This window comes from Tachyglossus aculeatus, chromosome 5 (genome assembly GCF_015852505.1).
Source record: "Tachyglossus aculeatus isolate mTacAcu1 chromosome 5, mTacAcu1.pri, whole genome shotgun sequence".
Lineage (NCBI taxonomy): Eukaryota > Metazoa > Chordata > Mammalia > Monotremata > Tachyglossidae > Tachyglossus > Tachyglossus aculeatus.
Window position 1 is genome coordinate 17,983,290 of NC_052070.1, and position 22,194 is coordinate 18,005,483.

Genomic DNA, 22,194 nt, shown 5'->3' on the forward strand with positions numbered 1-22,194 from the left:
CTGTGCCTCACTGTCCTCTTCTTTGAAATGGGGATTAAGTCCTACCTAGACTGTGAGCCCCATGTGGGACAGGGACTGTGTCCAACCTGATCATCAGGCAAAAACTCCTCACCCTCGGCTTCAAAGCTGTCCATCACCTCGCCCCCTCCTACCTCACCTCCCTTCTCTCCTTCTACAGCCCAGCCCGCACCCTCCACTCCTCTGCCGCTAATCTCCTCACTGTGCCTCGTTCTCGCCTGTCCCGCCGTCGATCCCCGGTCCACGTCATCCCCCTGGCCTGGAATGCCCTCCCCCCGCACATCCGCCAAGCTCCCTTCCTCCCTTCAAGGTCCTACTGAGAGCTCACCTCCTCCAGGAGGCCTTCCCAGCCTGAGGCCCCTCCTTCCTTTCCCACCTTCCCCCTCCCCATCCCACCCGCCTTACCTGCTTCCCCTCCCTACAGCACCTGTGTATATGTATATATGTTTGTACATGTTTATTACTCTATTTATTTATTTTATTTGTACATATTTATTCTAATTATTTTATTTTGTTAATATGTTTTGTTTTGTTGTCTGTCTCCCCCTCCTAGACTGTGAGCCCACTGTTGGGTAGGGACCATCTCTATATGTTGCCAACTTGTACTTCCCAAGTGCTTAGTACAGTGCTCTGCACACAGTAAGCGCTCAATAAATACGAATGAATGAATGAATAATCGTATCTACCATTGGCGCTTAGAACAGTGGGCACATAGTAAGCGCACTTAACAAACACCATAATCATTAGGTGGGATGACTTTGAGGGAACTAGCCATAGACATTTTGAGGGATCCATCAGGTATTAGATTTTTTGTTCCTTTTTCTCTTTATGCGTCATAAAAGGAAGTAAAGCTTTAACATGTCTTAATACCTCTGAGAGACCATGACAGAGGGTTAACCACTATAGAGTAGGAAGCTTCTATTGTACTTTTACAGGTCGAACTTTGAATTCTTTGTTTTTTAATTTCATAGTATGCTTCAGAAGATGCAGAGCTCCTCTTAGTTGGAAATAAATTGGACTGTGAAACTGATAGAGAAATTACTAGGCAACAAGGTGAAAAGGTAAGAGAATTTGCAAAGAATGTGCAGTCAGGAACTTCTCCCTCAATGGGATAAAATGAATCACTGTTTCCAGTTACCAATCACTGTGGTCAATTCTCTCCTTTAATATTATGCCTTTTTTCTTATTTCTCAAATTGACTTAAAAATGGAGGGAAGCATTGTTTCTTCACATCTATAAGATTCATTTTTGCATTCATTCATTCAGTCATATTTATTGAGCGCTTACTGTGTGCAGAGCACTGTACTAAGTACTTGGGAAGCAAATCTTTGCATGTTATATTTCATTTTGACTCTGCTTTTAACTTGAAGATTTTCTGTTTTCTAATATACTGATAGCACTATCAATTTTATTAGCTTTTACTAATTACCTCCTTAGAAGAGGATAGTTTTTGTATATAGGTAGCATTTGTATATCATTAAATAGATCCAAAATATAAACAACATAGGCAGATATTTACTGGATTGCCAAAGGAACACAAAACAAGATTGTTGCTTAAACTAAGCTAACTTTTGTGGTATGTGTTCTTTTAATTGAATGTTTCATTTGCTTTTCCATTAGTTTGCCCAGCAAATAACTGGGATGCGGTTTTGTGAAGCAAGTGCCAAGGATAATTTTAATGTTGATGAAATATTTTTGAAACTTGTCGATGACATCCTGAAAAAGGTAAAATGCATTGGTATCAGATAGGTGGCTTCATGGAATATATCCTATTTGGGAAACATTTTATTTGGACAAAATTAAAGTGAATCTTAGCTCTGGTTCCTCTTAAAACATTTGGTGGCATTGTGGGGTGAGGGAGGATGATTGGCATGGGATAATTATAATAATAACAGTGGTAAGTGCTTACTCTGTGCCAAGCTCTGTTCTAGTCTCTGAGATAATAATCAATCAATCAATCAATCAATCATATTTATTGAGCGCTTACTATGTGCAGAGCACTGTACTAAGCACTTGGGAAGTACAAATTGGCAACACATAGAGACAGTCCCTACCCAACAGTGGGCTCATAGTCTAAAAGGGGGAGACAGAGAACAGAACCAAACATACCAACAAAATAAAATAAATAGGATAGAAATGTACTAGTAAAATAAATAAATAAATAAATAAATAAATAGAGTAATAAATATGTACATGTAAATGTACATGTAATATGTACATGTAAATATGTAATAAATAACAATAATGATGGCGTTTATTAAGTGCTTACTATGTGCAAAGCACTGTTCTAAGTGCTGGGGAGGTTACACAGCAATTGGGTTGTCCTACAGGGGCTTGCAGTCTTAATCCCCATTTCATAGATGAGGTAACTGAGGCACAGAGAAGATAAGTGACTTGCCCAAACTCACACAGCTGACAGTTGGCAGAGCCGGGATTTGAACCCATGACTTCTGACTCCAAAGCCCGTGCTCTTTCCACGGAGCCACGAGCTTGTCCTATGTGGGGCTCTCAGTCTTAATCCCTATTTTACAGATGAGGTAACTGAGGCTCAGACAAGTTAAGTGACTTGCCCAAAGTCACACAGCTGATAAGTGTATAAATGGTGGAGCTGGGATTAGAACCCACGACCTCTGACTCTGAAGCCCGTGCTCTTTGCACTCAAACACACTTCTGGGATGGAGGGCTTACCCCAGAAAGCTGGAAGCAGGAGGCCAAATTACATCCAGTTGCTGCCTTGGGCCTCTACAAATCAATCAATGGAATTTATTGAGTGCTAACTATTTGCGGAGAACAGTACTAGGGGCTTGGGAAAGTACAATTCCAAAGAGTTGTTAGACATGATCCTGCCAACAAAGTACAAAATAACAAAGTACAACAAAATTATTATTATTATTATCATTATTATTATCTCAGCGATTAGAACAGAGCTTGGCACAGAGTACAATCTACAGGGGGAGACAGAAATGTAAATAAATTACAGGTAGAAGAAAAATAGGATATTTATGTAACTGCTGTGGGACTGGGGTGTGTAGCAAAGTGCTTGTACACTTATACACAGGTATACAGCCAAGTGCATAGTTGCGCAGAGGGACATAAGTACTTAACAAATTACCATAATTATCATTATTATTACTATTATTACAGCAGAATTAACAGATACATTCGCTGCCCATAACAAGCCTTCCTTTTATAGTATGTTTGATTATTTTGGAAGTGAGGCCAAATAGAAGGTTAATGTCAAGGAAACTTATGGATACCTATTTATTTTTTTTTTGCTGAAGTGCTTTTCTTTCACTGTTCTTGTTCTGTTTTAACTAGCTCTTAGCATCTAGTTATGTACTTTTCTGAAGCAGGCATTGAATTCAATTAATAATAATAATAATAATAATAATAATGTTGGTATTTGTTAAGCGCTTACTATGTGCCACACGCACTGCTCTAAGCACTGGGGCAGATACAAGGTAATCAGGTTATCCCACGTGGGGCTGACAGTCTTCATCCCCATTTTACAGATGAGGGAACTGAGGCCCAGAGAAGTTGAGTGACTTGCCCAAGGTCACACAGCTGACAAGTGGCAGAGCCGGGATTTGAACCCACGACCTCTGGCTCCACAGCCCATGCTCTTTCCACTGAGCCACGCTGCTTGATTGTGATGATGATGATGATGATCAGGGAAACTGTCACTTTTTTAATAATAATAATGGCATTTATTAAGTGCTTACTATGTGCAAAGCACTGTTCTAAGCACTGGGGAGGTTACAAGGTGATCAGGTTGTCCCACGGGGGGCTCACAGTCTTAATCCCCATTTTACAGATGAGGGAACTGAGGGCCAGAGAAGTGAAGTGACTTGCCCGAAGTAACACAGCTGACAATTGGCAGAGTCAGGATTTGAACCCATGACCTCTGACTCCAAAGCCCGTGCTCTTTCCACTGAGCCACGCTGCTTCTCCTTCAGAAACTTTTAAGAAATTTTCTTAACCTACTGTTCACCTGTTATTACAGCGTAGGTACTTAGAATTGCCTAGACTGTGAACCCTGTAAATCCTGATTAGGGAAGGGACTATGCGTTCAACCTCAAAACCTTCTGTCTACCCCAGCACTTAGTACGGTGCTTGGCACATTAGTCAGGACTTAGCAAATACCAAATTAATTAAGAACCTCATTTTAGAGCAGCTGAACCTCTTTAAATGGGCTGTCGGGTTTTGCAGCGAAGGTACCTGGGCTATGCCGTTCATTCCTAAGCTCAGCTCTCTTTTATCCTTCTATTTACAATGGGACTAGTTGAGAAAGACTCCAGTATTAATTGCAGGCGTTACAATTTTCTGCCCCTCTCTCAGATGCCCTTGGATTTCTTAAGGCATGGCTTGTCCAACAGTATCCTCTCCCTGCAACCAGAACCCGAAATACCACCCGAACTGCCTCCCCCAAGACCTCCTGTCCGTTGCTGCTGACGAGCTTCTTCAGAGACAGGGTGAAAAAGGAGTGGAGCCGGGGGAGAGAGATGCCTGTTCCACTCTGCACTACAATCATTTTGGCAGTTTCATGTCGCACTTTGTTATCCAAGTCAGAGCTACACACTAACTTGTAAATATGCAAATATGGAATCCTGGGTAGGATTCAGCTTCGAAACAGTTACACAATTCCCCCTTTATTGCAATTTTTCATTCCCCCCGCCGGTGTTATAAATATCGTATGGTCACTGGGGAAATTGCTGCCCTTCTGATCCAAATGAGTGGGAGAAGCGAGAGCTGTAACACTTCTTGACAGAAATGTTTCAATAGTCCTTATCAGATATATGAAAGGGGCAGAAGCTAGTCTGGTATGATAAGTACCCGGTGCTTTGCAAACTATTTTAAAGAAGCATTTTTAAAACTAAAGATTTTTGTGAGCAGAGCGTCCATGACTTTTCTTGATTTAAACATTTTTTTTCAGCTGTAGCATCTTTGCAGCAACAGAGTGGTTCCGCAGCAAAGCATAAGTCATTCGTTGCCAACTTTCACAATTATTTATTATGTCTAAGGGTAGAGGATTACCAGGGTTAGAAGCATTGAACTTGACACAGTACTAAGGCAGCCTGAGGGACCCGCTGTACACTATGCGAACCACGAGGATTCGGTAGAGATGTATTTGAGGCTCTTAAGATATTTAAAAAAGACAAAAAAAACCCTGCTGCTGTCCCAAACAAGTCCTGTTTAAAGGAATTTTAAGAAGACACATTTTTCTGGGTAAAGGAATATATCTATGTATTTGCCTGAACATCTTGGTTCTTTTTAATGGTAAGACTTTTTTTTTCTTATGGTGAAGCTTATTCCTCTCAAGTATATACTGTGTTCAATTTTTTGGTCCGATAATGAATTTGTGAACTATATCTTTGGTATATCTTTTATTAAACTGCACTGTTTAGTTTAGTCGAGGTAAATAAGTAATTACATATTTGAATAACTCGATGTGCCCTGAATGTCGTGGTATTGAAAAGCATTGTGGTCTTTCTAAACTAATGAAGTGCAAAAATAAAATTTTGTATTTATGAATGATGCGGTTGCCTCCACTTGTGGTCTTTACTGTTCAGTGTGTATCCAGTGATACCTGTTTAATGCAATTTTGGGGGACATTTGCAAAGTAGATCTTTTTTCTATAGGAAAAAGACCTGATCCTCAAAGGAGGACTCATCATTTTTGTTTTGCATGTAACTACTGGCAGAATTTGTTATTACTAACTTCTGACGGTTTGGGGTGGGAACGTCAATCCTGCTACTGACTACAAACCCACTTTGGCTCTTGCCCCTGGGGCCTAAGACTCCTAGACTTCCAGAGTTGCTGCCCATTTTTGAATTTCCCAAGGAGGCAAAGTCATGGGAGAATGGAGCAGGCCGTGGAGAAGAAGCCTCAGCTCATTCAGCAGTGAGGGCGGCACAGTTCGTAGGGTCCATTTTTATGTTACAAAAAAAAAAATCTCCATCCTCCCTACCTTAAAAGCAGGGTCCTGGGAGTGTGACTGAAAGGGTGGATGTTTTTGTTTGGCTTTGAATTTTCTTCCAGAAGGCCAGATTAGGGTGCTGACTTTTCACAAACACACCCTGGAGGGAGGAGGAACTCATGTTAGGAATCTTCCCCTAGTTTAGGGTCTCTGCATCCACCCCTCTCCCTCCATCCCCCAACCCTAGCTTCTGCCAGCCAGGCACCCAGCCTTTTGGCCCCCGACTCCCTCCTCTCCCAATTGTTCCCGTCTCACATGGCTTCTCTTCCTCATTCGTTCCTTGTGTGTGCTTCTGCCGAGACATTCATTCAGTCATTCAATCGTATTCATTGAATGCTTACTGTGTGCAGAGCACTCTACTAAGCGCTTGAAAAGTGCAGTACAGCAAATGGAGACAATCCCTGCCCACAGTGGGCTCACAGTCTGGAGTCCCTTTGGCCCCTCTCATTGCACCTCTTCTTGCACCAAGAATCTACAGAAAACTGATTTTTATTTTGCGCCAAAAATCAGATAAAAGAAAGCAAAGAAGAGGGAGGAGAGGAAGAAACCCAATTTTAAAAAAAATCCGACTACTACTTAAATGATAATGCAATTTTTTAAGCATTTACTATGTGTCAAGCATTCTACTAAACACTGGGGTAAATACAAGATAACCAGGGCAAACACAGTCCTTGTCCTTCGGAGTAGGGAGAGCAGGCTTTTAGTCCCCAATTTACAGATGGGAAAGCTGAGGCACAGAGACAGTAAGTGATTTTTCCAAGGTCACATAGTGAACAAGTGGCAGAGCAGGAGTAGAACCCAGTCCCCTGACTCCCGGTTCCATGCTCTTTCCACTAGACCACACTGCTACATAGTGATCTTATTTTAGCACTTTTTCACAATAGTACTTCTTGAATTTTAATGAGATTGTTCTTGATTTTTTGTTTCCTAACTAGAAGCTCCTAGAGAGCAGGGATAGTGCCTGCTAACTCAAATTGTACTCTCTCAAGTGCTAAGTACAGTGATCTGCCTCCAATAAGCACTCAATAAATGCTCCATACCCACTTAAGCACTCAAATCCCATTGACTGAGACAACTTTGCACAGTTTACCATGGCTTAAGCACTTTCCTTCACCACACTTGAAAATACAGTGACTGATTTGCATAGTGACTAAAGCTCATTTCAATTTAGCATCATTAATGGAAGATTAATGTAAGTAATGACACCTGTAATAATTATGGTATTTATTCATCACTTACTATGTACCAAACATTGTAGTGGGGCTGGGATACATACAAGATAATCAGGTCTAACACACTTCCTGTGGTACAAATGGCTAACATTCTGAGAGGGAAGGAAAATAGGTATTCAGAATTTTCACATGAACAAACTGAAGCACAGAGAAGTTGTGACTTGCCCAAGGTCACACAGCAGACAGATGCTGGCTCAGTAACTAGTCCCAGGGATTCCTGACTCTGAGGCACATGCTCTTTCCATAAGGCCACTTTGCCTCACCTCAAAAAAATATATTTGCAAAATGAGATTGAAAGATAAGATTAAATATGGTAATTTTAAGGATTTATTTTGTGCTAAACACCGGGGCATTTGTGGTTGTATCTTGACTATCATGGGGTTTTCCTAAGGAGTTACACACTATAAATTGGGGTTTCTTCCAAATTCTCTGGAAGGGTAACATGAAATTCCTTTTCATGCAATGATAAACATTGTAAAACTATTTCATCTTTATCAAAGTAGTTCAAAGCATAACATGACATCAATCAATGGTATCAAAGTGTACAGAGCACTGTCGAAGCACTTGGGAGTGTAGAAGGCTCTCAGGAAACTCAGTCTGGGGGGAAACAGACATAAATATAAAGAAATGGCCATCACTGTAATATGATTGTGAATTTTCACATGAATCTGTAGAAGTAGCAGCTTGTTCTTCCAACTGTGGTAGTGTTTTTTTCACCATTAGTGAAGAATCTCTCCAATTCGAGAAGCAGGTGGACAAGGATATCACCACAGTGAGAGTCTCTTTCCTGGAGGCAGGAGACTGGATCACATGACCTTTTGAAGTTCATTCATTCAATCATATTGAGCACTTACTGTGTGCAGAGCACTGTACTAAGCGCTTGGGAAGTACAAGTTGGCAATATATATAGACAGTCCCTACCCATCAACGGGCTTCACCTGAGCACTCTGCTTCTGTGAATGTGTATGTTCTTCATTCGTTCATTCAATTATATTTACTGAGCACTTAATGAGACCAGTACGGTTACTCCCATTTAGCCCTTGATTATCACGGAACCAATTGAACTTTAAGTCAAAGTGCTAAACCAAATATAGTTTTCTATAGGAAATATAGTAAAATGCATAAATATATTCAGATCCAAAAAAATCAACCAAAACAAAACATTGAACAGAAAAACACAAGTATAGGTATGATGTCCAATAGCCATGTACACACTTACCAACGATTATGGATTAGCTGTTTTTATACACACGTAAATATTTCATTGCTATCGTTTGCTTCTCATCCAACAATGACACCTCGTGCTAACTAACCAAAGAACGAGCATTATCGATTCCACTGCCCACCCATCTCCTCTTCCTTGTCAATTTTAAAAGTATAGCCTTCCTTCTGTATTCTTTTTTATACTTTGGTTTTGCAAAAGTATTCATTGTCCCCTTCCATTAATCATCCCAATCCTGTCTTAAAACTCTTTTCCATGCTGCACCCTAAAATTGAATAGCTCTGCCATATCTCCTCCAGGAAGCCTTCCCTGACTAACCTCTCATTCCTCACCCTCATTCCTCTCATTCCTCTCACAGTACCTATGAACATAGCTTTATACTCAGTTGTATAAAGGTACATGTTTAAGGTAATACCTTAACCTTTAATTTCGTTTAATGTCTGTCAATCTATGGTATTTATTGAGCACTTACTATAATAATAATGATGGCATTTAAGTGCTTACTATTTGCAAAGCACTGTTCTAAGTGCTGGGGAGATTACAAGGTGATCAGGTTGCCCCACAGGGGGGCTCACAGTCTTAATCCCCATTTTTACAGTTGAGGTAACAGGCACAGAGAAGTTGTGACTTGCCCAAAGTCACACAGCTGACAACTGGCAGAGCCGGGATTTGAACCCATGACCTCCGACTCCAAAGTCCGTGCTCTTTCCACTGAGCCATGCCGCTTCAGAACACTATAGTAAGAGCCTGGGTCAGTACATTGCAAAATAATTAAAAAGCATGTTCTCTACCCATAGCAAGCTCACAGCCTAGAGGCAAGCTTATGCCTGTTCATTCATTCATTCAATCGTATTTATTGAGCGCTTACTGTGTGCAGAGCACTGTACTAAGAGCTTGGGAAGTACAGGTCGGCAACATACAGAGACGGTCCCTACCCAACAGCGGGCTCACAGTCTAGAAGGGGGAGACAGACAACAAAAAATAAAACATATTAACCAAATAAAATAAATAGAATAAATATGTTCAAGTAAAATAAATGAATAAATACAATAATAAATACGTACACACATACATATATACAGGTGCTGTGGGGAGGGGAAGGAGGTAAGGCTAGGGGATGGGGAGGGGGAGGAGGGGGAGAGGAAGGAAGGGGCTCAGTCTGGGCACTGAGAGTGTGCAGAGCATTGTACTAAGTGCTTGGGAGAGTACAATAATAATAATGATGGCATTTATTAAGCACTTACTATGTGCAAAGCACTGTTCTAAGCGCTGGGGAGGTTGCAAGGCAATCACGTTGCCCCACGTGTGGCTCAGAGTCTTAATTCCCATTTTACAGATGAGGGAACTGAGGCCCAGAGAAATGAAGTGACTTACCCCAAGTCACCCGTCTGACAATTGTTACAGCCTGTTACACGGTATAAGCTATTGTACTCATATGCTGTATATGGTGCTCTGCATCTCCCTTGGCTTTCTTTTTATGTTTATCATTCCCATTAGAGGGTAAATTTCTTGTGGGCAGGGAAAGTGTCACTTCATTATTCTGTACTTCCCACACACATAGCACACTTGGCTGAACCAAGTAGAGACTCACTACTACTACCTCACCAAATTCCCTTACCCTCTTTTGGGCTCATAGTCACAGCAATTTAGTACCTGCTCATTTTTCTAAATATCTTTTATTTCTGTCAGCACCAGAGTGGCCTTCATTGCAAAGACCAGAGTAGCTATGGGCAAAATTCAATCAGATAAGCAATGTGGCCTAGTGGAGAGAGCCTGGGCCTGGGAGTATGAAGGACCTAGGTTCTAGATCTGCCAATTGCTTGCTGTGTGACCTTAGGCAAGTCACTTAACTTCTCTGTGCCTCAATTTCCTCAACTGAGGAAACAGGGATACCTGTTCTGAAGCAGCATGAAGTAGTGGATACAGCATGGGCCTAGGAGTCAGAAAGCCATGGGTTCTAGCCCTGGCTCCTCCCCTCTCTGCTGCTATGTGACCTTGGGCAAGTCACTTAACTTCTCTGTATCTGTTACCTTATCCGTAAAATGGCATTGTGACTGTGAGCCCCAGATGGGACAGGAAGTGTGTCCAACTCGATGTTCTTGTGTCCACCTCAGCACTTAGAACAGTGCGTGGCACATTATAAGGGCTTAACAAGTACCATTATCATTATTATTATTCTTATGTTCTCCCTCCTACTTAGACTGTCAGTCCCTTGGGGGCAGGGACTGTGCTCAACCTAATTAACTTGTACCTTTCCCGGTGCTTAGAACCGTGTTTGACACAAAATAAGTGCTTAATACCATAAAAAACCAAAATCATAGACTGCAACTGTGCCACCAAATGATTCTTTACTGTGAGCCAAGGGGTGTATTCAGCTCTCCAAGAGGTCATTCAGTCCAAGGCCAATTCAGCTTGCCAATTAAGCAAGGGCAGAAGGGGCTGCAGCTTTGCCCCCGGCAGATCCTAACTAATAATAATAATACTAATGGCATTTATTAAGCGCCTACTATGTGCAAAGCACTGTTCTAAGCACTGGGGAGGTTACAAGGTGATCAGGTTGTCCCACGGAGGGGCTCACAGTCTTCATCCCTATTTTACAGATGAGGTAATTGAGGCATAGAGAAGTTAAGTGGCTTGCCCAAGGTCACACAGCTGACAATTGGCGGAGCTGGGATTTGAACCCCTGACCTCTGACTCCAAAGCGCGTGCTCTTTCCACTGAGCCACGCTGCTTCCCCAAACTAGCTCTGAGTTTGCCACGGCCTCCAGAGCTGCTGAAAATAATAGGGACTTGTGGGTGGGAATTATTAGGTGTGGTTAAATATATTTGCAGCAGGCCGAGAGTCCGTTCAGAACTGCCTCAGTCACACATAGAACAGCCTCCATCTCTCAAACCCTGACCCGCTCGTCACCATGAGAGGCACACAGGTTTGTGTGCAACAGCCTGGCCTGGTTTAAAGAGCACGGGCCTGGGAATCAGACAACCTGCGTTCTAATCCCGGTTTAACAACTTGCTTGCTGTGTGACTTTGGACAAGCCACTTAACTTCCCTGGGCCTCAATTACTTCATCTGTAAAATGGGGATTAAATAATCCTCCAATTTAGACTGTAAACCCCATATGGGACAGGGACTGAGTCCAACCTGATTGGCATGTTTATACCTTAGTGTTTAATACAATGCCTGCCACAGAGAAAGTACTTGGCAAGTACTACAGTTAAAAACCCATACAACAGTTAGAAAATAGGGTAAGTTTCCCACCAACCCAAATGGTTGCCCTTTCTTAACTTAGAGAGTCAGGAACTAAATCAATAGTATTTATGGACACTTACTGTGTGCTGAGCATTATACATATATATAACGGTATATGTGTATATAATAATAATAATAATGGCATTTATTAAGCACTTACTATGTGCAAAGCACTGTTCTAAGCACTGGGGAGGTAACAAGGTGATCAGGTTGTCCTACGTGGGGTTCACAGTCTTAATCCCCATTTTACAGATGAGGGAACTGAGGCACAGAGAAGTTAAGTGACTTGCCCAAAGTCACACAGCTGACAGTTGGCGGAGCTGGGATTTGAACCCATGACCTCTGACTCCAAAGCCCAGGCTCTCCCCTGAGCCACATATATATAATGGTACTTGTTAAGTACTAAGTGCTAAGCACTTGGGGAGAGATAAATTGACAAGTTGGACAGAGTCCCTGTCCCATGTGGGGCTCACAGTCTCAATCCCCATTTTACAGATGAGGTAACTGAGGCACAGAGAAGTTAGGTGGCTTACCCAAGGTCACACAGCAAACATGTGGAGGAGCTGGGATTAGAAACCAGGCCCTTCTGACTCCCGGGCCTGTGCTCTATCCACTAAGCCATGCTGCTTCTCATGGCCTAGTAAATGCTTGGGAGAGTACCATTCAATAAGATCTTGCTTAATACCACATGTAGCATAGCCCCATGGGCTTCTAGGCTCTTAATAAATGTTCTTGAGGATCAGGAAAATTTTCAACTACCCACACTATCACTGTTCTCTGTTATCCCTTTCTAATATAGACTTGCCTGGATTTGAATAAAATTGTGGAAGATATTGTTAAATAGTGAATTGTTAAATAATCATAAACATTTCAAGAATCGTAATCAATAGTTACGTAGAAATCATTTTATGAAATAATCTGCATGTTTGGTAGATTTTTCAGTTGTTTGGGAGAAGACTTTTGGAAGAGACTACTTTTCCTTTAAAATGTAGAAATGAGACCTTTCAGATTAAAAAGAAGAAGAAGAGAAGCAGCGTGGCTCAGTGGAAAGAGCCCGGGCTTTGGAGTCAGAGGTCATGGGTTCAAATCCCGGCTCTGCCAATTGTCAGCTGTGTGACTTTGGGCAAATCACTTCACTTCTCTGGGCCTCAGATCCCTCATCTGTAAAATGGGGATGAAGACTGTGAGCCCCCCGGGGGACAACCTGATCAGCTTGAAACCTCCCCAGCACTTAGAACAGTGCTTTGCACATAGTAAGCACTTAATAAATGCCATTAAAAAAAAAAAGCTAGTGTGTGGGTCGTACTTAAAGTTCTTTGAGTCAGTTGTGCTTTAATTCCTCATTGCTGTAACCAACACTTCTTCTGTAATGACATTCAAGACTGGATATTTTTACCTTTCGGAAATCTGTCATCTGTGAGTGCTTACCCTGTATTTTGTCTTCAGAGACTGATTAGGTTTTGCCATTTAAAAATCTCTCACCCGACTTGCTTGTGAAACAATTTGCCGTAAAATATTTCTATTCCATTATAGAGGCCACTGGCTTGAAATGCATCAACCAACCGTTGAGTTGAAGTTGATGATGGTGCAAATAGATGTGCAGTAATTACCATTCCGGTAATGCCAATCTCTCATGGGTTTTCAGATACTGTGAAATAAATATAATGGTTAGGTATTTTCTTAAGACTCTCAAACTGAACTGGGTTATGCTGAGACAATAATGTCTTTGTTGGGAGAAAAATGGCAGAATCTGAAACCTTTTAGAACATTTGATTCAATCATCCTATTTGTAGCTTCTAAACAATCAATGGTATTTATTGAGTACTTACCGTTTGTAGAGCACTGTTCTTAGTGCTTGGAAGAGTACAACAGAGTTGGTAGACACATTCCCTGCCCACAATGAGCTTACAGTCGAGTAATTAAAGAAGTTCAAGTTCATTCAATCATATTTATTGAGCGCTTACTGTGTGCAGAGCACTGTACTAAGTGCTTCGGAAGTACAAGTTGGCAACATATAGAGACGGTCCCTACCCAACAACGGGCTCACAGTCTAGAAGGGGGAGATGGACAACAAAACAAAACATGTAGATAGGTGTCAAAACTGTCAGAATAAATAGAATTATGGCTATGTGCACATCATTAATAAAAGAGTAGGAAATATGTACAAGTAAAATAGAGTAATAAATATGTACAAATATATACAAGTGCTGTGGGGAGGGGAAAGAGGTAGGGTTGGGGGGCGATGGGGAGGGGAGGATGAGAGGAAAAAGGAAAAAAGTTCAAGAAGAATCATCAACAAATTCTGAGACTGGGTTGTATAGGTAGAATTAGAAATGCTGGTTAAAGTCCTGTCTCCCTAGGTAAAATTTTTGTACTTTTGATAGTGTGCTAACTCTTTCAGGGAAGTTTTTACTCATTTTTACTTTGTTCATGTTCTTGCAAATTCACCTTTTTCCATAACCAATTTGGCACAAATTTCAACTTGCAAATCTGATTAAAATGATTAGCATAATAGCAAGATATGCTATCTTTTAATCAGCCAAAGAAGGAGCATGATCTGGTGGATAGAGCACGGGCCTGAGAATTAGAAGGACCCAGGTTCTAATGCCTGCTCTGCCACTTATCAGCTGTGCAACTTTGGGAAAATCACTTAACTTGTCTGTGCCTCAGTTACTGCATCTGTAAAATGGGAATTAAGACTGTGAGCCGTAGATGGGACAGGTACTATGTCCAACCTGATTAACTTGTATCTACCCCAGCACTTAGAACAGTGTATACACATAGTAAGCGCTTAACCAATGCCATGAAAAAAAAATGTCACTGTTAGGAAAAATCAATTTCAAAAAGGAGCCCATCTTTCATTACACTTAATTTAAATATGAAAAAGAAAGTTATATATATGTATGGACATAGAAGTAGCATGAGAGATACTTCAGTTTCTCCTTTCTGTTTTTAAAATTATGGCTAGTATCATCCCATCTACCTACCTAGATAAAATGTCACTGAGTAAGTTTAGTTCCCGATTAATTATGCATGCTGATGTGATGAACCTTTGCTATTTTAAATAATTAAAAAATTTAAGGCTATTTATCACTAATATTTATGATAGACTCCCACTAAGATTCTCTGAGTCTAAGAATGGCTATTTATCACTAATATTTATGATAGACTCCCACTAAGATTCTCTGAGTCTAAGAATGTTTAGTACACCTTAAATATAATCAGTATAAATTATATCTGGATACCACGCTTGTACAGAAATAATCTTGAAACTGCTACGGCAATGATGCAAAATTTCCATTAGGGGCTGCTAAAGGGCTAATGATAAAAAAAAAGAAACGGATTAAGAACATCACATTTTATCAAGTGTGATTCTTTTTATGACAAATCTAAATTGGGAATCTCTGTAACATATGTTTAAATTAATAAATAATACATTCATTCAACAGGTAATTGTGGATGGTTATACCTTCTGGGGGGAAACGTTGGACTGAAATAATAATATTTTCATTTTTAAAATAGCACAAAAGTTGAGGTCATGGCCAAGTGTACTTCATTCCCCTTTTTATCTTTAATTCATGTTGTTGCTTATCTTGCTTAGCAGAAGCAGCGTGGCTCAGTAGAAAGAGCATGGGCTTGGGAGTCAGAGGTCATGGGTTCTAATCCCAGCTCCACCACTTGTCAGCTGTGTGACTTTGGGCAAGTCACTTAACTTCTCTGGGCCTCAGTTACCTCATCTGTAAAATGGGGATTAAGACTGTGAGCCCCACGTGGGGCAACCTGATCACCTTGTATTCCTCCCTCCAGCACTTAGAACAGTGCTTTTCACATAGTAAGCGCTTAACAAATGCCATCACTATTTATTTATTTATTGTTTCCGTAGAAAGAGGGATGTCCAAACATCATGTTCTAGCCTGTTAACTTTTGTAAGCTTGGTATGGGCAGGGAACCTATCTGCTAAATCTTTTGTGCTGAACTTCCCAAGAGCTTAGTAATCAATCAATCAATCAATCAATCAATCAATCATATTTATTGAACACTTACTGTGTGCAGAGCACTGTACTAAGCGCTTGGGAAGTACAAGTTGGCAACACATAGAGACAGTCCCTACCCAACAGTGGGCTCACAGTCTAAAAGGGGGAGACAGAGAACAAAACCAAACATACTAACAAAATAAAATAAATAGAATAGATATGTACAAGTAAAATAAATAAATAAATAAATAGAGTAATAAATTATGTACAAACATATATACATAAATACAGGTGCTGTGGGGAAGGGAAGGAGGTAGGGGGGATGGAGAGTGGGACGAGGGGGAGAGGAAGGACACATCGTAAGCACTCAGTAAATATGATTGACTGATCCAGACCCTCCAGAAGGTGTTCTTCACCCAAATTAAATCAACCTTGTCCTTCTTCACTCACTACCCTCCAACTTACTCTCTTTGCTTCTTGCAAGCTAACCTTCCAATTGTACCAAACTCTCTACTCCTCCACCTCCACTATTTTTGTTTTTTGGAGGTTTTTTAATGGTATTTTTTTAAGCACTTACTGTGTGCCAGGCACTGTACCAAGTGCTGGGATAGATACAGTCTAGTCAGGTTGGACACAATCTATGTCCCGCATGGGGCTCACAGTGTTAATCCCCATTTTGCCAGTGAGGTAACTGAGGCACAGAGAAGTTAAATGACTTGCTCAAGGTCACACAGCAGTCAAGTGGCAGAGGTGGTTTTAGAACGCAAGCCTTCTGACTCTCAGACCCGTGCTCTAACCACTAGGCAACACTGCTTAGACCTTCCTCCCCTCTGCCCAAATCTGAAAGACCACAGCTCACACCTCTCTCAGTGCTCATAGCCCTCCTAAAATCCTGCCTTCTATAAACCTTCCCTGATAAATTCCCAACTAGAAACTAATCACTGTGGCTATGAGAAGCAGTGTGGCTTAGTGGGGAGTCAGAGGACGTTGGGTTCTAATCCTGGCTCCGCCACTTATCAGCTGTGTGACTTTGGGCAAGTCACTTAACTTCCCTGTGCCTCAATTGCTTCATCTGTAAAATGGGGATTAAGACTATGAGGCCCACCTGGGACAACCTGATTACTTTGTCTCTACCTCAATGCTTAGAGCAGCGCTTGGCACATAGTAAGTGTTTAACAAATACCATCATTATCATTATTTATTCATGTATTCAAATACATATTCAAATATCTATTTTGATTTCACTATTTGTAAATATTTTTGTTTGTCTCCCCCAATAGCATGTAAACTCCTTGTGAGCAGAGAATCTGTCACTTCTTAACTTTGTATTTCCCAAGTGATTAATTGCCCTCAGAAAGTACTCAAGGAATGCAACTAAATGCCCTTACTACTCCACTTCCTCTCTATCCAATTCAAGCTATATATTTCCCCAAAAGTCTGTCTTTATCTGTATCTTCTTTCCCTTTCTCATTCCCCAGTTTCTTTCCTAACACTGCTCTTTCATTGAACTCCCTCTCTTTTTCAGAGGAACTACGAGAGTTCTTTCTTTGAAGAAACCAGACAGTCAGTCATCTGTAAGCGCTTTATGGGCAGGGAACATGCCTAATAATAATAATTGTAGTATTTGTTAAGCACTTATTATGTACTAGGCACTGTACTAAACACTTGGGTGGATATAAACAAGTGGGGTTGGACACAGTCCCTGTCCCATGTGGAATTCACAATCTCAATCCCCATTTTGCAGATGAGGTAACAGGCCCAGAGAAGTGAAGTGACTTGCCCGTTGTCACACAGCAGACACTGTACTTATTCCACATTGTCAACAATATTACCTATTTTTTTATGGTATTAGTTAAGCACCTACTATGTAGCAACAACTGTTCTGAGCATTGGTAGATACAAATTAATCAGGTCAGACACAGTTCCTATCTCAAATGGGCCTCGCAACCCAAGTAGGAGGGAGAACACATATTGAATCACAATTTTATAGTTGAGAAAACTGAGGCCTAGAGAAGTTAAATAACTTGCTCAGGTCACACAGCAGGCGAAGGGCAGAGCTGGGATGAGAACCCAGGTCCTCTGACTCCCAGGCCAGAGTTCTTTTAGACTGTGAGCCCACTGTTGGGTAGGGACTGTCCCTATATGTTGCCAACTTGTACTTCCCAAGCACTTAGTACAGTGCTCTGCACACAGTAAGCGTTCAATAAATACGATTGATGATGATGATGATTGATTTCCACTAGGCCATGCTATTCTAGAGTGCTTCTGTCTGTGGGTAGTGGGAAAGAGATGAGCAGCAGGGAAGCTGAGTAAGGGTTTTTTGGAGGTCCAGTGATCCAATCAATCAATCAATCAATCAATTGTATTTATTGAGCGCTTACTATGTGCAGAGCACTGTACTAAGCGCTTGGGAAGTACAAATTGGCAACACATAGAGACAGTCCCTACCCAACAGTGGGCTCACAGTCTAAGAGGGGGAATACCAACTCTTCTAAATTTCAGGTACTTAGCTGCAAGTGAGTGCATTTATTAAGCTACTTACTGAACCCATCGTCCTCTGAAGTTTATCCCCTTAGAATTGCCAACATCCCTTTACCTCCTTCAAAGACTTCTGGGCCCAAATTATTTTGGTGTTGAGAAGATTTTTTTTTGTATTTGTTAAACACCTACTAGGTACCAGGCATTGTAATAAGTGCTGGGGTAGATACAAGACAATCAGGTTGGACACAGTCCATGTTCCACATGGGGCTCACAGTTTTTAATCCCCATTTTACAGATGAGGTAACTGATGCACAGAGAAGTAAAGTGATTTGCCCAGGGTCACACAGTAGACAAGTGGCACAGCTGGGATTAGAACCTAGGCCCTGCTGACTCCCAAGCCTGTGCTCTATCCACAAGGCCATGCTGCTTCTATTTGGGAGAAGAGGGGAGAGAGAGATAGCCAAAAGCCCAAGAAAGAAAGCTCCAATTTCGATTTGACTAGTTTTACTAGCAGACTTTCGGTGTTTAGGGTGAGAGTGGGGGAGGGCAAACCAGGCTCATTTTGAAACAGATTCCATCAAACCCTGAGGAGTTCCCTAAAGGGACTTCGAGTTTCAGTCAGCAGGAGAGAATGGTGCTTTTTGGGGAAACGATTGCAGCAACAGAAAGAATTGGAGAAATGGGTTTGGGAAGTAAGGCTTCCCTTAAAGACCAGCAGCTGCAGAAATGAGCAATTTCACCTTGAAAGTCCCATCGATCAGTGGAGCAGCTTCCAGGGCTGGATGAGCAGAGCTCAGGTGGCACCCTCCAGGGAGGAAAGAAAAAGAGGTGACACAGACAGTCAGACACTAACAGCCCTTTGTGCCACCCTGCTGATCAGACAGCTGTCTTCCTCAATATTGGTTCCTCAAATTATACATTAGATTGTCCTTTGCCTTTATTCACCTCATAATTTCTCTACTGATTATCCTGATGATCCTGATGTTAATGGTGGTGTTCAAATAGCAGCTCACCCCCTTACATGCAATGTGGCTCAGTGGAAGGAGGGAAGGGCTTTGGAGTCAGAGGTCATGGGTTCAAATTCCGGCTCGGCCTATCGTCAGCTGTGTGACTTTGGGCAAGTCACTTAACTTCTCTGGGCCTGCTACCTCATCTGTAAAATGGGGATGATGACTGTGAGCCCCCCGTGGGACAACCTGATCACTGTGTAACCTCCCTAGCGCTTAGAACAGTGCTTTGCACATAGTAAGCACTTAACAAATGCCATCATTATTATTATTATTACATAATGTGATTAAAAGAAGAAATCAGAGACAGGAAGGTCAGTACATATTGGTCTTTCACTCCCTTTGGGACTATGATTGATTGATTTGGGAAACATGGGTGAAATCAGTCTTAGCTGAGGACTCCATCCTAATTATCACTCGATGCTTTAAGCAGAGAAATGCCATCCTGTTCTGTTGATTTTATGGTGTCTTTGCTAGCTATGTCTCTCTCCATGAGAATGATTTTGTCCAGAAGCTGAGTGTACTAAGCTTCAGTCAATCAATCTTACTTAGTGAGTGCTTACTATGTGCAGAGCACCATACAAAGCACTCGAGAGAGTACAGTATAGGTAGACATGTTCCCTGCCCACAAAAAGCTTACAGTCTAGCTTCAGTCTATTTATTAAGCCCCCCATTTTCCTCAGATCTCCCTCCCTGTCACCCCGACTCGCTCCCTTTCCTCTACCCCGCTCCCCGCCCCACAGCACTTGTGCATATGTGTATATATTTATAATTCTATTTATATTATTGCCCATTTACTTGTTTTGATGTGTATATGTCTATAATTCCATGTATTTATATTGATGCCTGTTTACTTACTTTGATGTCTGTCTCCCCCCTTCTAGACTGTATGCCCAGTGTGGAAATGGATTGTCTTTATTGCTGAATTGTACTTTCCAAGTGCATAGTACAGTGCTATGCACACAGTAAGTGCTCAATAAATGCGATTGAATGAAAGATATGATCCCTGTCCTTACACATTTTCTCAAATCATATTGTAAACTAGATTGTAAACCTCTCGAGGACAGGGATTATGTCTGCTCGTTCTGTCGTATTCTGAGTGCCTAGTACAGTGCTCTGCACAGAATAAGTGTTCAGTGCATACTATTGATTGATTGATTAATACTATGGCAATAATAATTTTAGACTGTGAGCCCACTGTTGGGTAGGGACTGTCTCTATATGTTGCCAATTTGTACTTCCCAAGCGCTTAGTACAGTGCTCTGCACATAGTAAGTGCTCAATAAATACGATTGATGATTGATGATGATGATGATGAATAATAATAATAATGGCATTTATTAGGTGCTTACTATGTGTAAAGCACTGTTCTAATAGTATCAGTCTCCACAGTACTCAGAAAACAAGAAAAACAATCAAATGAGTAGGAACATTTTAAGAGCCACAAATGTATGCTCCCTAAGTTCCACTTTTCATTTCCTTCTGGGTTCCTTGTCACGAGGAGAGGAACTTCCAACACTCTGCCTGGGTGTCAGAGACCTCTCTGGCGGGGGTCGGGTGGGGGGGCAGGGCAGCATCTGCTAAGCCTCCTGCTTCTTCAGGTTCCCCTGATGCCCACAAAGTTGTTCAGGCAGAAGAACCACTCTTTGCCTCAATTTTCTCATCTGTAAAATGGAGATTAAAGGCTGTTCTCCCTCCCACTTAGACTGTTGGACATGTGGGACAGGGACTGTATCTACCCTGATTATCTGGTATCTACCCCAGCACTTAGTACAGTGCTTGGCACACAGTGTTTAGTGACATTTATGGCCATACCACCCTGAAGGCCCCTGATCTCAGAAGCTAAGCGGCGTTAGACCTGGTTCGTACTTGGATGGGAGACCGCCTGGTAATATGGGGTGCTGTAGGCTTCCTGCTAGACTGTGAGTTCAATGCGAGCAGTGATTGTCACTGTTTTTATTGTTGTTCTTAGAGCTTAGTACAGTGCTCTGCACACAGTAAGCGTTTAATAAATATGATTGAATGAATGAAATATTATTATTATTATATGTGCTGAAACTGCCCAGGTTGACTGAGCTCCTGCACAGTCCCAGAATCAGATGTTCTGGATCATGGTTCTCCAGACTAGGCTTGGTCCAGAGCCACCCAGAGAAGCAAAGTCCAACTCGATATGCCTTTGGTTGGTCTTCGTTTTGGAAGAGGGCAATATTGCAGAAAGATTTCAACCAAGCAAGAGAGTGGGCTTGTGACCAATGATACACAAAGATTGTCCTTAGCCATGTGTCTCCATTTCTGGAGCTGTTTTTGATTGTGCCTATTGTTACATTCCTGAAGCCTCTGCTCGAAAACAGGGACCCAGTTCAGTAAGTGCTCAATAAATAGCATATAATATATAACCCAAGCTCCGCCACTTGTCAGCTGTGTGACTTTGGGCAAGTCACTTCACTTCTCTGTACCCCAGTTCCCTCATCTGTAAAATGCGGATTAAGACTGTGAGCCCCCCGTGGGACAACCTGATCACCTTGTAACCTCCCCAGTGCTTAGAACAGTGCTTTGCACATAGTAAGCGCTTAATAAATGCCATTACTATTATTATAAGCTTGATCTATCGTTGGTATTTATTGATATAGGGAAGCGGCATGGCATAGTGGATAGAACACAGGCCTGGGAGTCAGAAGGTCATGGATTCTAATCCTGACTCCACCACTTGTCTGCTGTGTGACCTTGGGCAATAATAATAATAATAATGGCATTTGTTAAGCGCTTACTATGTGCCAAGCACTGTTCTAAGCGCTGGGGGGATACAAGGTGATCAGATTGCCCCACATGGGGGCTCACAGTCTTAATCCCCATTTCACAGATGAGGTAACTGAGGCCCAGAGAAGTGAAGTGACTTGCCCAAAGTCACACAGCTGACAAGTGGCAGAGCTGGGATTAGAACCTCCGACCTCTGACTCCGAAGCCCGGGCTTTTTCTACTGAGCCACGCTGCTTCTCTTCTTTTCCTCAGTTTCCTCATTTGGAAAATGGGGATG

The 22,194-nt window shown here is 41.7% G+C and overlaps 1 protein-coding gene across 1 annotated transcript in view; it reads left to right on the forward strand.

The window, feature by feature from the left end:
* RAB12 (RAB12, member RAS oncogene family) overlaps positions 1–5,553 on the forward strand; it is a 70,130-nt gene extending 64,577 nt beyond the window's left edge. Inside the window, exons 4-6 of the mRNA XM_038747120.1 lie at positions 990–1,079; positions 1,639–1,743; positions 4,357–5,553. Of these exons, the coding sequence (XP_038603048.1) occupies positions 990–1,079; positions 1,639–1,743; positions 4,357–4,470 (309 nt within the window). The 3' untranslated portion in view covers positions 4,471–5,553. The remainder of the gene's footprint in view (positions 1–989; positions 1,080–1,638; positions 1,744–4,356) is intronic.
* The last annotated feature ends 16,641 nt before the right edge of the window (positions 5,554–22,194 follow it).